At 50.8% G+C, this 14,736-nt stretch overlaps 1 protein-coding gene across 2 annotated transcripts in view; it reads left to right on the top strand.

The window, feature by feature from the left end:
• Positions 1–12,779: 12,779 nt before the first annotated feature.
• ACSF2 (acyl-CoA synthetase family member 2) overlaps positions 12,780–14,736 on the top strand; it is a 34,401-nt gene continuing 32,444 nt past the window's right edge. For both annotated transcript variants that reach the window (XM_043584103.1, XM_043584102.1), the window contains exon 1: positions 12,780–13,031. In XM_043584103.1, coding sequence (XP_043440038.1) covers positions 12,904–13,031 — 128 coding nt within the window. In that variant the 5' untranslated portion in view covers positions 12,780–12,903. The remainder of the gene's footprint in view (positions 13,032–14,736) is intronic.

Here is a 14,736-nt window from a genome sequence, read left to right as displayed (position 1 = left end):
CAGCTACTTAGCTATCGAAGGACAGTCACAGCAAGTCAGTGAATGTATTTGGAGGAAGGTGAGTCATGCCCAGTGCAGAGGGGGACAGGAGCCTGGAAGAAGGGAAGACAGCAGAAAAGGCACCACAGAGGAGGAGGCTTGGAAGAATGGGTCAGGTTCAAACAGACAAAGCAGGGCAGAAGAGCGAGCACTATGACAGCAGTTTGTCCCCACAAGTTTCTTCTTTGAAAAAAAGAGACTCAAATAGCCCTTGAGGATGGGAGCCCCCAAAGTACTTTTTTTTTTTAATTTTTTTTTCAACGTTTATTTATTTTTGGGACAGAGAGAGACAGAGCATGAACGGGGGAGGGGCAGAAAGAGAGGGAGACACAGAATCGGAAACAGGCTCCAGGCTCCGAGCCATCAGCCCAGAGCCTGATGCAGGGCTCGAACTCATGGACCATGAGATCGTGACCTGGCTGAAGTCGGATGCTTAACCGACTGCGCCACCCAGGCGCCCCCCCAAAGTACTTTTTAATGCAAGTGATCTCTCTCTATGGTTTATTTCTTTACATAGACTTGCTTTAAACACTTCCGCAAATAGAGAGGTATGCCATGTTCACTGTAGATCAAATTCATCTGGAGGGATGGACGTACAAGAATTGCCAAGAACACTTCGTGGAATAAAAAAAAAAAAAAAAAAAAAGCCACAAGGATCCTGCCAACCAGACGGTAGACCTCGTAGTAAAGCTCAAAAGAGTATAACATGGTCATGGGCAGGTACCAGTGGAACAGCATAGAGAATCTGGAAACAAATACAAATGCATATAGGTCCTTAATATATAACTGAGATCACATTTAAAGTCAAAGCCATCAAAAGGGGAGTGGTTGAATAAAGCAGAGTGCATTCATGCAATGGAACATTACTGCACAATATTCTGCAGCATGAAAGAGAATGAGTAGAACTATATGTGTTGACCTGCAAAAAAAATGTTGTATATGGTCAAGTAAAAAGATGCAAGTCACTGAGTAAGATAGATGCAAGGCACGATCTCATTTAAAAAAATTTTTTTTTAGGGGCGCCTGGGTGGCTCAGTCGGTTGAGTGTCCGACTTCAGCTCAGGTCACGATCTCGCGGTCCGTGAGTTCGAGCCCCGCGTCGGGCTCTGGGCTGACGGCTCAGAGCCTGGAGCCTGCTTCCGATTCTGTGTCTCCCTCTCTCTCTGCTCCTCCCCCGTTCATGCTCTGTCTCTCTCTGTCTCAAAAATAAATAAACGTTAAAAAAAAATTTAAAAAAAAAATTTTTTTTTTTAGGGGCACCGGGGTAGCTCAGTCAGTTAAGCATCCAAAACTTGATTTCAGCTCAGGTCATGATCTCAGGGTCATGAGATCGAGCCCGTGTCAGGCTTTGCTCTAGGCTTGGAGCCTGCTTGAGATTCCCTCTCTCCATCTCCCTCTGCCTCTTTCTCTCTCCTCAAAAAAAAAAAAAAAAAATTGACTTTGACATTATTTCAGACTTCCAGAAAAGTTGCAAGGATAGAAGAAAGAATTCTTGGATACCTTCTACCCAGATTTGCCAACTGTCAACATTTTGCTACAGAAACATATGTATATTTCTAATCTATTTAAGAGTATGCTGGAGGGGCGCCTGGGTGGCTCCGTTGGTTAAGCATCTGACTCTCGATTTCAGCTCAGGTCATGATCTCGTGGTTCATGAAATCAAGCCCCACATCGGGCTCCGCGCTTGGCGTGGAACCTGCTTTAGATTCTCTCTCTCCCTCTGCCCCCTCTCCCCCGACTCGTACTCTCTCTCAAAAAATAAAAAAATAAAATAAAATAAAATTGCAAAATAGAAGTATGCTGCAGACATGATGCCTCTTTATTTGTAAACACATCAGTGTGTTGTCTCCCAAGTATGAGGAAATCTCTTATTTTTTTTTTTAATTTTTTTTCAACGTTTTTTATTTATTTTGGGGACAGAGAGAGACAGAGCATGAACGGGGGAGGGGCAGAGAGAGAGGGAGACACAGAATCGGAAACAGGCTCCAGGCTCCGAGCCATCAGCCCAGAGCCTGACGCGGGGCTCGAACTCACGGACGGCGAGATCGTGACCTGGCCGAAGTCGGACGCTTAACCGACTGCGCCACCCAGGCGCCCCGAGGAAATCTCTTATATAACTACAGGACAATTATAAAAGTCAACGAATTAACACAGATCAATACTACTATATAATCCATGGACTTAATTCACATTTCATCAAATGTCCAACATGGTCTCATTTTTTGGAAAAAAATACATATAAAGGGAGGGCATTGGAGAAACACTTATATGTATGTCTACATGTTTGTATGAGCCTAGGAAAGGTTTGAAAGAATATCTATCCTTTTAATGTGGGTTGAGTATTTGCCACAAGGTGCAGGTATTACTTTTGTAATATATTAATGTAGAAACTGGGGCGCCTGGGTGGCTCAGTCGGTTAAGCGTCCAAACTCCGCTCAGGTCATGATCTCACAGTCCGTGAGTTCAAGCCCCGCGTCGGGCTCTGGGCTGATGGCTCCTGCTTCCAATTCTGTCTCCCTCGCTCTCTGCCCCTCCCCCATTCATGCTCTGTCTCTCTCTGTCTCAAAAATAAATAAACATTAAAAAATTTTTAAAAAGATAAGGGGCACCTGGGTGGCTCAGTCAGTTAAGTGTCTGACTTTGGCTCAGGTCATGATCTCACAGCTTGTGGGTTCGAGCCCCACGTCCGGCTCTGTGCTGATAGCTGGGAGCCTGGAGCCTGCTTCACATTCTGTGTCTCCCTCTCTCTCTCTCTCTGCCCCTCTCCCGCTCACACTCTGTCTCTCTCTCTCTCTGTCTCTCTCTCTCAAAAACTAAATAAACATTAAAAAAAATTCTTTTAAGGGGCGCCTGGGTGGCTCAGTCGGTTGAGCGTCTGACTTCAGCTCAGGTCACAATCTCACGGTCCGTGAGTTCAAGCCCGCGTCGGGCTCTGGGCTGATGGCTCAGAGCCTGGAGCCTGCTTCCGATTCTGTGTCTCCCTCTCTCTCTGCCCCTTCCCCGTTCATGCTCTGTCTCTCTCTGTCTCAAAAATAAATAAACGTTAAAAAAATTAAAAAAAATAAATAAACATTAAAAAAATGTTTTAAAAATGATTCCTGTAAATCTGCTGAAATATCTCGTGTGTTCTCACCTTCTCCTCTGTGCCACGCCATTCTGCTTAGAATGCCCTTTCCTGGAAGGGTCACCATCCTTTCATCCTTCAAGGCCCAATCTAGACGCCGCCTCCTCCAGAAACACTCCCCTGATTACCAGAAGTGAGCCGTTTCTGCAGATGTTCAATGGCTACCCCGTGCCCACGGTACTGTGGCTTGCTTTGCACTGGCGTTGTTCATAGGAATAACGATGATGGCAATGGAACCCCAGGGGAGCGTGGTGGGTGGCCCTAGGGAGAGGCCTTCCTTGCTCATCAAAGGCTGCCATGCCTATTTGCTGGTTCTTTCTTGTGTGATGGCTGGAACTGCCATCTTGAAACTGTAAGGAAAGACACTACCTGCACACCGAAAATAGCAACGTGGCAAGAAGGGTTAGCTCGGGTCATTGTACCAGCTCTGGAAGCATCCCGACACAACGACGAAGGCCTGAAAGGCCTCACTTCTTGATCATAGGGTTTGAATCCCACCAAAGGGGATCCTTTTTATTTGATTTGATTTTTTTTTCAACGTTTTATTTTTATTTTTGGGACAGAGAGAGACAGAGCATGAACGGGGGAGGGGCAGAGAGAGAGGGAGACACAGAATCGGAAACAGGCTCCAGGCTCCGAGCCATCAGCCCAGAGCCCGACGCGGGGCTCGAACTCACGGACCGCGAGATCGTGACCTGGCTGAAGTCGGACGCTTAACCGACTGCGCCACCCAGGCGCCCCGATTTGATTTTTTTTTTTTTAATTAAAAAAAATTTTTTTTTAACGTTTATTTATTTTTGAGACAGAGAGACAGAGCATGAACAGGGGAGGGGCAGAGAGAGAGGGAGACACAGAATCTGAAACAGGCTCCAGGCTCTGAGCCGTCAGCACAGAGCCCGACGCGGGGCTCGAACTCACGGACCGTGAGATCATGACCTGAGCCGAAGTCGGACGCTTAACCGACCAAGCCACCCAGGCGCCCCTATTTTATTTTTTTTAAGTAAGCCCAATGTGGGGCTTGAACTCCCAACCAGCCTTGAGATCAAGCATCACATGATCTACTGGCTGCACCAGCCAGGTATCCCTGGAGATCCTTTGTATATTTCCACCTCCAACAAATGTACAGGAGGCATTCTATGAATATTATTTGTCTGAGTCATTCATTTGACCCAAATCAGCAGAAGTATATTGAATACCTATCACATGCCACACTCTAGCTACGGGCTCCCTGGGAATAAAATCCACAATCATTGTAATATATGCCCTGACTGTCTCTCCCATAAGACTTTACCTTATCTCTCACTCCTCCCAAAAAAGCACTCTTTGCTCCCCTAACAAAACCACTAGCAACTTCCAAAGCGCACATGCTCTCTGTCTTCACATACATACATTTCCTCCCTATTCCCTTCATATGTATTCCCCCTAGAACATCCCATTGGCTGTCCACAGTTTCTCCTCCCAACCTGCCTGTGGTGGCTGCATGATGGTCCGCGGTGATGTCCACACCCTAATCCCCAGAACCTGGGAATATGTTACTTTCCATGGCAAGAGGGACTTTTCAAATGTGATCAAGTTAAGGACCTTCAGATGGAGAGATTATCTGGAATCATCCGGGTGGGCCCTCGATGTAATCACAAGGGTCCTTATAAGAGAGGCAGAGAGGGTTTGGACATACAGGAGGAGGGGGCAGAGATGAGAGTGACACGGCCACAAGCAAGGACGGCCTGGAGCCACCAGAAGCTGGAAGAGACAAGGAACAATTCTCCCCTGGAGCCTCTAGCAAGAACTGTTGCAAGACTTTTTTACCTCAACACCCAGAATTCCTTCTCTCGCCTCTTGGAAGAATGGAAAGGCAGACACAAAATGACCAGCATTATACTCTATAATCTTTGAGTAGAAGATTAGAAAGGAAGAATAGTACGAAAGCTCTCTTTACAGAGAGGGGACCTGCGGAAGTGAATGCCCCCGTCTCCAGGCACGAGCCTTTGCTTTATAAGGTTCTGATCATCACCTTCCCTTCCCTTCCCCCTCGTTCCTTCTCAGGTTCTGCCCTTACTGGCTTGATAGCTCTGGGTGCTGGGTTGTCCATTCCTGATTGGCTCGATTCCATTGTACGAGGGGTGATCTATGGCCGTATCATTTCTTGTGGGTCATGTGTTTCATGGTCAGTCTACTACCATATCGTTAGGTCTTCTTTCAAATTCCCGAGGAAAATCTGAGGGGAGTAGGTGGTGTCTGTTACACTCTTTTTTTTTTTTTTTTTAATTTTTTTTTTCCAACGTTTATTTTATTTTTGGGACAGAGAGAGACAGAGCATGAACGGGGGAGGGGCAGAGAGAGAGGGAGACACAGAATCGGAAACAGGTTCCAGGCTCTGAGCCATCAGCCCAGAGCCCGACGCGGGGCTCGAACTCACGGACCGCGAGATCATGACCTGGCTGAAGTCGGACGCTTAACCGACTGCGCCACCCAGGCGCCCCTCTTTTTTTTTTTTTTTTTTTAATGCTTACTTATTTTTGAGAGAAAGAGACAGAATGTGAGGGGGAGAGGGAGACACAGAATCCAAAGCAGGCTCCAGGCTCCGAGCTGTCAGCACAGAGCCCGTCGTGGGGCTCGAACTCACAAACTGCGAGATCATGACCTGAGCTGAAGTCAGATGCTTAACCGACTGAGCCACCCAAGCGCCCCAAGTGTTACGTTCTTAAGAGGAACCTTATGCCCGAGGGGGGTTTGCTATGGTCAGACACTCCCGGCATTGTTCCAAAATACGTGTTTTCCCCCAGCCTAGGTGATGGGGTTTCGGGGTGATGGTGGGGTTTGGAGCCGATAGCCAAGAAAGAATTCTAGGAAAGGTCTTGGCGCAAATAGGTGATTTTATTAAAGCACAGGGACAGGGCCTGTGGACAGATAGAGTTGCACTGGGGTGGTGACGGGTAACTGATTATATACCCTCAGATTGGGAGGGGCTCAGGGCCAGCTCAAGTCTCTAAGGAATTTTGGAAGCAAGGTTTCCAGGACCTTGAGGGGCTAGCTGTGTTAGGAAAATGCCATTTATTACTGAGGTTAGCCTGTACTTTGCCTTCAGCTTGTCCCTAGGCTCCCTCAACACAGGGACCTCAGGTCCTAACCTTTCCCCTTTCCCTCTCTGCCTCCTGAATCCTATCTTTTCCTATCATGGAACCAGCCCCCCGATTACCTTGATTTTAGTCCCATAAGACTCACCTCAGACTTCTGGCCTCCAGAAATGTAAGAGAATATGGTTCTGTTGTTCTGAAGCCACCACATTTGTGTAATTAATTCCAGCACTAATAGGAAACAAGCACACACTCGTTTTTCAAGGACTCAGCTCGGATATCTAGGAGACCTTCTGCGACATGCCCAGGGTAGGTGCCTGTCCCCTGTGCCCCCTCTCCCACAGCACTGGCCACATCGCATGCCAGCGTCTGTCTCAGGGTGAGTGTTCTTTGCTAGACAGTGAGTTCTCTGAAGGCAGATGTCCTGCCTTATTCATATCTCCAGCCTGAGGACCCAAGGCTGTGCCTGGGACCAAAAAAGGACTCAATGAATGTCTGCAGAGCCAATGAGTGAGTAAAGGAAGATAACTTTGATTTGATCTAATAACACTGGGTCTTTACCCAAGACTTCCCAGCTGACCTTCCTCTGACTTTGACCCAGGAAAAGTTAACAATTACATCACCCAAAAAAGATTTTCGCCCTAAACTCTTTACAAAAGCAAGGCTTTCACAACTTTTGGCAGCTGCTAGGATTGCGGCTTGTTTGGTTTTTCCAATTTTGAGCTGTGGGCAAGAAAACAGGGAATGTTTTAAGGTCATATCTGCCTGTGTCCACTATCAACTATTAGTTGTGACCAAAATAAGTTTGCTCTTCAGAGCAGTTTGGAACAAGTTCCCAAATTTCACTTTCAGTTTGAATGTCAGACACAGCCATTCCTAGAACCATTGTTATCAGCCTTGTTCTTTTATCTTCGGTGCTGGCTACCAGGTCTGATGGGCAGAGTGTGAGCATTATGGTGTCCCAGGGGAGCGTCGTCTCGTCTTTCATGAGCGCTCTTCCTCACCCTTGTCTCCCTTTTTCTCCACTGGCGTCGCCAGCCTCTCGACTTCCCACCTCTCCTTCACTAGAGCACTGCATTCCTAACCAGACATGCTGCGAAGAAGATTCCTTAAAGGGGACGTCTTTCATATACTCCTTGGACGCAGGCGATTACAACAGAGAGCGATGAAAAATGACCCCAGAGGAAAGAAATTTTGTCCAAGGTCATTGAGAAAAAAGGCAGTAGAGCTGGATTTCTTCCCAGATCTGACTCTGAGGCTGACGACAGGCCGGAGCAACCCCTTTGCACTCATTGGCGTCCAGTGAAAAATCTCACCAGACATGCTAGTCCCTGTACGTGATCAATGGCACTCATCAAGAAGCCTTCCTTGGCCTGCTAGTAAAAAATATATATATATTAAAGATAAAACATGTAGGAGGCGCCTGGCTGGCTCAGTTGGTAGAGCATGTTGATCGCGGGGTTGTAAGTTCGAGCCCCACGTTGGGTGTAGAGGTTACTTGAAAATAAAACCTAGAGGGGCGCCTGGGTGGCGCAGTCGGTTAAGCGTCCGACTTCAGCTCAGGTCACGATCTCTCGGTCCGTGAGTTCGAGCCCCGCGTCGGGCTCTGGGCTGATGGCCCAGAGCCTGGAGCCTGTTTCTGGTTCTGTGTCTCCCTCTCTCTCTGCCCCTCCCCCGTTCATGCTCTGTCTCTCTCTGTCCCAAAAATAAATAAACGTTGAAGAAAAAAAAGAAAAAAATTAAAAAAAAAAAAAAAAAGAAAAGAAAACCTAGAAAGATGTTTTAGGAAAATAAAATGAGAAAAAGGCTTTTGAACAAATAAGCATCGGTTTTCTGTCCCACCCCTCCTTCTAGTCCCATGCTCCAAAGAGAACTTTGTTTTATTAGTAGCAAAATCGACATAAATAAAATACACCAGTTTACCATTTTGAAGTGGACGGTCCAGTGGCATTAGGTACAATCACGCTGTCGTGCAACCATCCCCACCATCCATCTCCAGAACTTTTCCATCTTCCCGAACTAAAACTCTATACCCATTGAACGCTAATTCCTCACTCCCCCCAATCCCCTGCCCCTGGCAACTACCGTTCTAATTCCTGAGGACTTTGACCACCTTAAGTACCTCAGGTCAGTGTCTGTTCTTCTGCGTTTGGCTTCTTTTACTCAGCACAATGTCCTCAAGGCAGCACGGGTGAGAGTTTCCCTCCTTTAGAAGCCTGAATAATATTCCATTGTATGGACATACCACAACGTCTTATCCACTCAACCACCCGCCAATGGGCATTTGGGTTGTTTCTGCCTTTTGACGATTGTGAAGAATGCTGCTATGAACCTGTGTGTACAAATGTCTGTCCAGGTTCCTACCTGCACTTCTTTTGGGCACAAACCCGGAAGTGGCGTTACTAGATCATGGGGTGATTGCTTTTAACTGTTTGAGGAGCTGCCATGCTGTTTTCCACAATGGCTTCCATTTTGGAATGGAATGGCTTCCATTCCATTTTACATTCCCACCGCAGCACACATGGCTTCCAATTTCTCCGCCTCCTCACCAACACTTAGCGTTTTCTGTTTTATTTTATTTATTTTTTGTCATAGCCACCCTCACGGGTGTGAGGTGGTAGCTTGTGGTTTTGATTCGCGTTTCCCCAATGACTACTGATGTTGACCACCTTTATGCCTGTATTTTTGTACCGAGTATCGTTTTCATGTGCTTATTGGCCATTGTATGCCTTCTTTGGAGAAATGTCTGTTCAGGGGCGTCTGGGTGGCTCAGCCAGTTAAGCGGCCAACTTCGGCTCAGGTCATAATCTCTCGGGCTGTGAGTTCAAGCCCCGCGTCGGGCTCTGTGCTGACAGCTCGGAGCCTGGAGTCTGCTTCGGATTTTGTGTCTCCCTCTCTCTCTGCCCCTCCCCAGCTCACACTGTCTCTCTGTCTCTCAAAAATAAACGTGAAAAAAATTTTTTTAAATAAATAAATAAATAAATAAATAAAAGAAATGTCTTCTCAGATCTGAACTATTTTAACCACGTGCGTTTTATCTTCTGTTATTTGCCTCGAAATATTATACTTATACAGCCATTTCTTGATCTTCTGTTTGACAGGGGAGGATTTGTACTCGCTGCCGTGTCTCCTCCCCAAATCCTCCTAATACAGTTGTATTGTTATTTTCGAACACAGACTGGTTGCCTGTGCAACTTTATTTATTTTTTTTTATGTTTATTTTTTGAGAGAGAGACAGAGACCAAGACAGAGGGGCAGAGAGAGAAGGAGACACAGAATCCGAAGCAGGCTCCAGGCTCCGAGCTGTCAGCACCGAGCCCCCACGTGGGGCTTGAACTCACGAACCGCAAGATCATGACCTGAGCTGAAATCAAGAGTCGGACGCTCAGCCGTCTGAGCCACCCAGGCGCCCGAGTGACGTTTACATTTTGAGCCCAGTTCTGAAGCACAAAGGGAAGGATTTTGGCAAAGGGGACGGACTAAGGGCTTTCTCAGGGTCGCCAGGGGCCTGAGCAAAACCAAGGCAAGGCAAGTCAGGTGCAGCACTCAGCAGGCATGCTGGGCTCGGGCACAAAGTCCCTTGGGAAGCCGTGAGGAACTGAGTTGGTTGCAGGGACTGGGTGGCAATATGCCCTGCTCACCACTCCCTCAAAGAGACCCAAGAATTCTGGTCAACAGACTCAGGGGCTCCCTCATTAGGCACTAGCATTTTCTTTCCTCCCAACCGTTCTCCCCTTTTATAGAACCAGTGCCTACCACATCTTTCAAGGCTTTGCAGAGATGAAAAACAATTCCTCCTGTTAAACAAAAGGTTTGCAACACTAAACACAGAGGAAAGTCTCAGAGTGTAGACAACAGGAGGCAGGAGAGGATAGAGAGAGAAAGTAACAATCACTGACAAAGGGTCAAGTGCTAGGTCTGTGCCACCACACCCAATCCTTACCCCAACCCTCTGCATGAGGCTGGTGTTATCTCCAGGTTTTTTTTAAGTTTTGAGAGAAAGAGAGAGAGAGAGGGAGAACAAGTGGGGGGTGGGGGGTGGGCAGAGATAGGGAGAGAGAGAATCCCAGGCAGACTCCGTGCTGACGGTGCAGAGCCCGATATGGGGCTTGAACTCATGAATCATGAGATCATGAGATCATGAATCACTCACGAATCACTGAGCTGAAGTCGGACGCTTAACGACTAAGCCACTCAAGTGCCCCTTCCCCATTTTATTATATTATTTATGTTGAAAGAGAGCGCATGCGCAAGAGTGCAAGCAGGGGAGGGCCAGAGAGAGAGGGAGAGAGAGAGAATCCCAAGCAGGCTGTGCACTGTCAGCGTGGAGCCAGAGCCGGATGCGGGACTCAACTGGGAGCCCAACTTGGGGCTCAACGCAGAGCTCAACCTCACCACCCTGGGATCATGACCTGAGCCGAAATCAAGAGTCAGACGTTTAACTGACTGAACCACCCAGGTGCCCCTATTATCTCAATTTTAAACATAACGACTTGAGGCCCGGAGAGGCCCTGTGACTTGTCCAAAGCCACCAAGTGAGTACAGGCTGAGCCCTGGCCTGCACTCACTGTGCTCACCTTGACCTTGGGCAAGTAGCAGAACCTCCCTGGGGCTCGGTTTCTTTTTCTTTCTTCTATTTTTGTAAAGATTTTATTTGTAAGCAATCTCTGCTCCCAGTGTGGGGCTCGAACTTATAACCCCAAGATCAAGAGTCACGTGCGTTAGTAACTGAGCCAGCCAGGCGTCTTTCAGTTTCTTCATCCATAACACCAGAGTCATATTCCAAGGCATGTCTGTTCCTTGCGGGGTGATTGTGAAGGGAGATAATGTCTCTTAAGAGTATGGCTTGAGGAAGGTATCCTGAAATCGGTGACTGTTACTCCATGGCACTCGTGTCCGGGAAGTCAGAAAAGCCTGCGGATGGAGATCTGAGGCTGGAGCAAAGTTCGAGGAGGAACCAATCCTTCTCTTGCCCCAGGGCTACCCTCAAACTAGCAAGGTAACTACCAGGACCACACAGCCAGTTACCGGCAGAGCTGATACCCTGGACTTGGGCTATGCCCCGGGGCACTCCGTCCCTGGGCCAGGCTGTCAGAGTCGGAGAGTTAGTGTCATTAGAAAGGTGTGTCCTTGGGGCGCCTGGGTGGCGCAGTTGGTTAAGCGTCCGACTTCAGCCAGGTCACGATCTCGCGGTCCGTGAGTTCGAGCCCCGCGTCGGGCTCTGGGCTGATGGCTCAGAGCCTGGAGCCTGTTTCCGATTCTGTGTCTCCCTCTCTCTCTGCCCCTCCCCCGTTCATGCTCTGTCTCTCTCTGTCCCAAAAAAAATGAATAAAACGTTGAAAAAAAAATTAAAAAAAAAAAAAGAAAGGTGTGTCCTTGCCAGCTCAACTGGTCGTAATTTCTCTGCTCCCCTGTCTTCCTGCCCCATCCCCACACACTCTGAAGTGTGGAGACCGTCAAGTGTGGAGACCGTCCCCCAGGAGCCAGGGTTTCGGGAGGATCTGAGGCCACTCCCATCATGAGGACGGATGCAGCATAGACTCCTCAGGACCTCAGTCGGAGGCCAAGTCCCCAGATAAGGGCAAAGGTCTTCTCAGGCCAGGCCCCACCCCTCACTAACCTTTCTGCTTGGCCCAGATTTTCACTGCTTCCTCTGGGGCAGGAGCGGGGAGGTCACCCTGCCAGGGCCTTTCCCCCATCGCTGTCCTCCTCCTCTGGAGAAAGGGTCAAGACAGTGTGGACCTGGCACTTGTGCCACTCGGGTGCCCGGTGCCGCCTTTCCCAGCCAGGACCCGAGATGGAACAGGTGCGGTGGGCTGAACCTCTGTCCACTGCTGCTTTCCAGTCACGCCTCGGACAGGGCACGGAATGGGGCCCTGGGCCCGAGCTGGGGTTGGCAGATGGCGGTGAGAAGCCCAGGTTTCAATCCCTGACGCCACCTTACACGGTGCACTGCGAGCCGGGGCGTGGGGAGTCGAGGCAGAGGCCCAGGGTGGGAGGCTGCCCGTGGGAGAAGGGGGTACCAACTGGTGTCCGTTCTGAAGCTGACTTCTGGCTTCCACCTGCAGTCGACCGAGAGGGGGATCGCCCACGGCACCCTTTGTCCGGGCCACTTCCCTCCCCCCCCCCCCCCCCCAGCAACCCACCCCCGCGAGCCCTCTGCTCCAGCTGGCACTCCTCGGGGCGCTTCTCGGAGGCGCCTCTGGCTCGCACCCCGGAGGGGAGCTGGCAGCCTATGACCCGCTCTCTAAACCGGGCTGGGGCGGGGTGGGGGCACGGACGCGTCTCGGCCTCGCCGCCCGGCCCACACTCGCGCCCCGCGGGCTCCCCCTCTACAAAATCAACAAGCTCTTGAGCCCCCAAACTTAGGCCCCCGGTGGTCGGCAGGGGAGCCTGGCCTCGGGCTGTGGCCGGGGCCTTGGGATCCGCAGGGAAACCCGGGCACGTCTTCGAGGTGGGCGGGGAGGGCCGCGGGTCCGAGGGGAAGGTGGCCCCGCGCGGCGCAGCTTCCTCCACGCCTCGCCCCGCCCCCCGCCCCGGCGGGACCGAGTCCTCCGCGCCCCATAGGCAGAGGCGACCCTCCCCGCCTCCCCGCCCGCTCCGCGCTCGCCCCGCCTCGGCTCACTTTAAAAGTTTCCTGGGGCCGGGACGCGGGCGCAGAGAGCCATGGCCATCTACCCCTGGGGGCTGCGCCTCGGGAGGCTGTGCGCCGGGAGCCCGGGGGTGCCGGGGACCCGGGCCGTCCTCGCCCGGGCATGGCAGGAAGCGAGACTGCAGGGCGCCCGCCCCCTCAGGTACTCGGCCCCTGGGGGGAGGGGGGGAAGGGGGGGCTGGGGGAGAAGGGGGCGGCACGAGCCCCCGGGAGGGAGGGAGATTGGGGGTTCCTGCAGGGCTTTTCTGGGGGGCCGAGCCCACCCCGGCTGGCAGGCCCGCGGCTGGGCTGCCGCACCTCTGGATGGCACCCGCTGGGGAGCAGGTAGCCCGCGCTCAGCGCCTAGGCAACAGGAAATGCTGGCCTGGCCCGCGCAGACCCGGGCTGCGGCTGGTGGCTGCCAGCGACCCTGCACTGACTCTGAGTTCTGGTCCAGGACTCTAGGTTGTTTCCGTTCGTGAGCACAGAGGGCCAGGCGTGTGGGCCTTAGGCGATCTAGCCTGAGAAGGAGGGGCAGGGGCAGGGCTCTGTCTTCAGAACGCTGTCTCCGAGCTGGACCCCCTTTAGGGATAAACTTGGGGGGGGGGGGGCTTTGGGACCGCTATGCTCAGCCGCGTCCCCACTCCTCCTGCGGTGCTGACAAACACCGGTTTTGCACCTTACCGCCTCCTGGGCCTGTCTGCTCATGTCCTCCGTGCAAAGGTGGGATGGGGGCCGGCAGGTTCCCACTCCTAGTGGCTCCACTGCCTCCAAAGCCGTGCCATTTTCCTGTAAGATCGAAGTTTGAGCGCGCGTTGGCTGCTTAAGCAGAGCTGGGCTCCAACTGATGTTATCGGTGGTGGTTGTCTTCAGCACCCAGAAGCGGGAGGCCTGGGCGCCACCGAGCCTGCCCTGCCTCCCAGGAGGGCCAAGAACTAAGTTCGGGGAAGGAGAGGGAAGAGAACAGTGGAACTTCTCCTCTGAGAGAACTGTTTGCTTCACAAAAATCGGATGGGGGCGGAGGGGATTGGAAGGAGAGGCAAATTCCTCTTTGGGCTGAAACTTCAAGATCAAAACCTCTCGCACTTGCTGGTTCCGACAACTAGAAATCACGCCATGCTCTAAGATGGCTATGCCTAGTTTTCCAGGAAAACCCGGTGGCTCAAGGCTGCTCGGTAGGTGGGATTGTGAGGAAAACAGCTGGGTTTTCTCACCGTGCCTCCCTAGGCAAATTCTGTCATCGACACCCCTAGCCTCCAAGCCCCACCTCTGGACTCCTGGGTGCCCTCTTAGGATGTGAGGACCCTATGGAAAGTTACCCCCCAAAGTGTACATGTTTCACGATGCTGAATCAGGCCACTTCTGCTCCCATGGCAACATTGCTGACCTTTGATGTTTTTGTGTGTAAACAAAGCAGGACCCTTACCTGGTCCAGGCCTACCATCTCAGGGTAGGGGCACCAGGCCTCAGAGAAATTCTGACCCTGCACCTGGAGGAGATCCTTTGTCCAGAGAGAGAAGGTTTCCTGAGCATTTGGTCTAATTCCTTCCCATCCCTTCCCTGCCTTGTTTTCTGTTGACTATGATGATTTGGCCTAAGTTCACTCCCACTTTCCCCTAAAGAAACCCTCAGGAGTCTCAAGCATTCAATAGATATTGCTGAGTACATACGTCATGTCTTGTCAAGCACCTGGTGGGTGCTGTGGATACAGAAGCCAAAAAAAACCCGGACTCCCAGGAATGTTGCAGTTTAGTGGGGAAAAAGCTAAGTCAGGTGATCACTACTCAGTGTTCCGGTGTAATGATATGTGGAAAGCTCCTGGAGTTCTATTCTCTGCTCTTCCCAGTTACACATAAAACCTGCTTTTC

The sequence above is a fragment of the Prionailurus bengalensis genome, chromosome E1 (assembly GCF_016509475.1).
Source record: "Prionailurus bengalensis isolate Pbe53 chromosome E1, Fcat_Pben_1.1_paternal_pri, whole genome shotgun sequence".
Lineage (NCBI taxonomy): Eukaryota > Metazoa > Chordata > Mammalia > Carnivora > Felidae > Prionailurus > Prionailurus bengalensis.
The sequence above is the reverse complement of the archived record's forward strand: the minus strand, read 5'-3'. Positions and strand labels throughout refer to the sequence as shown.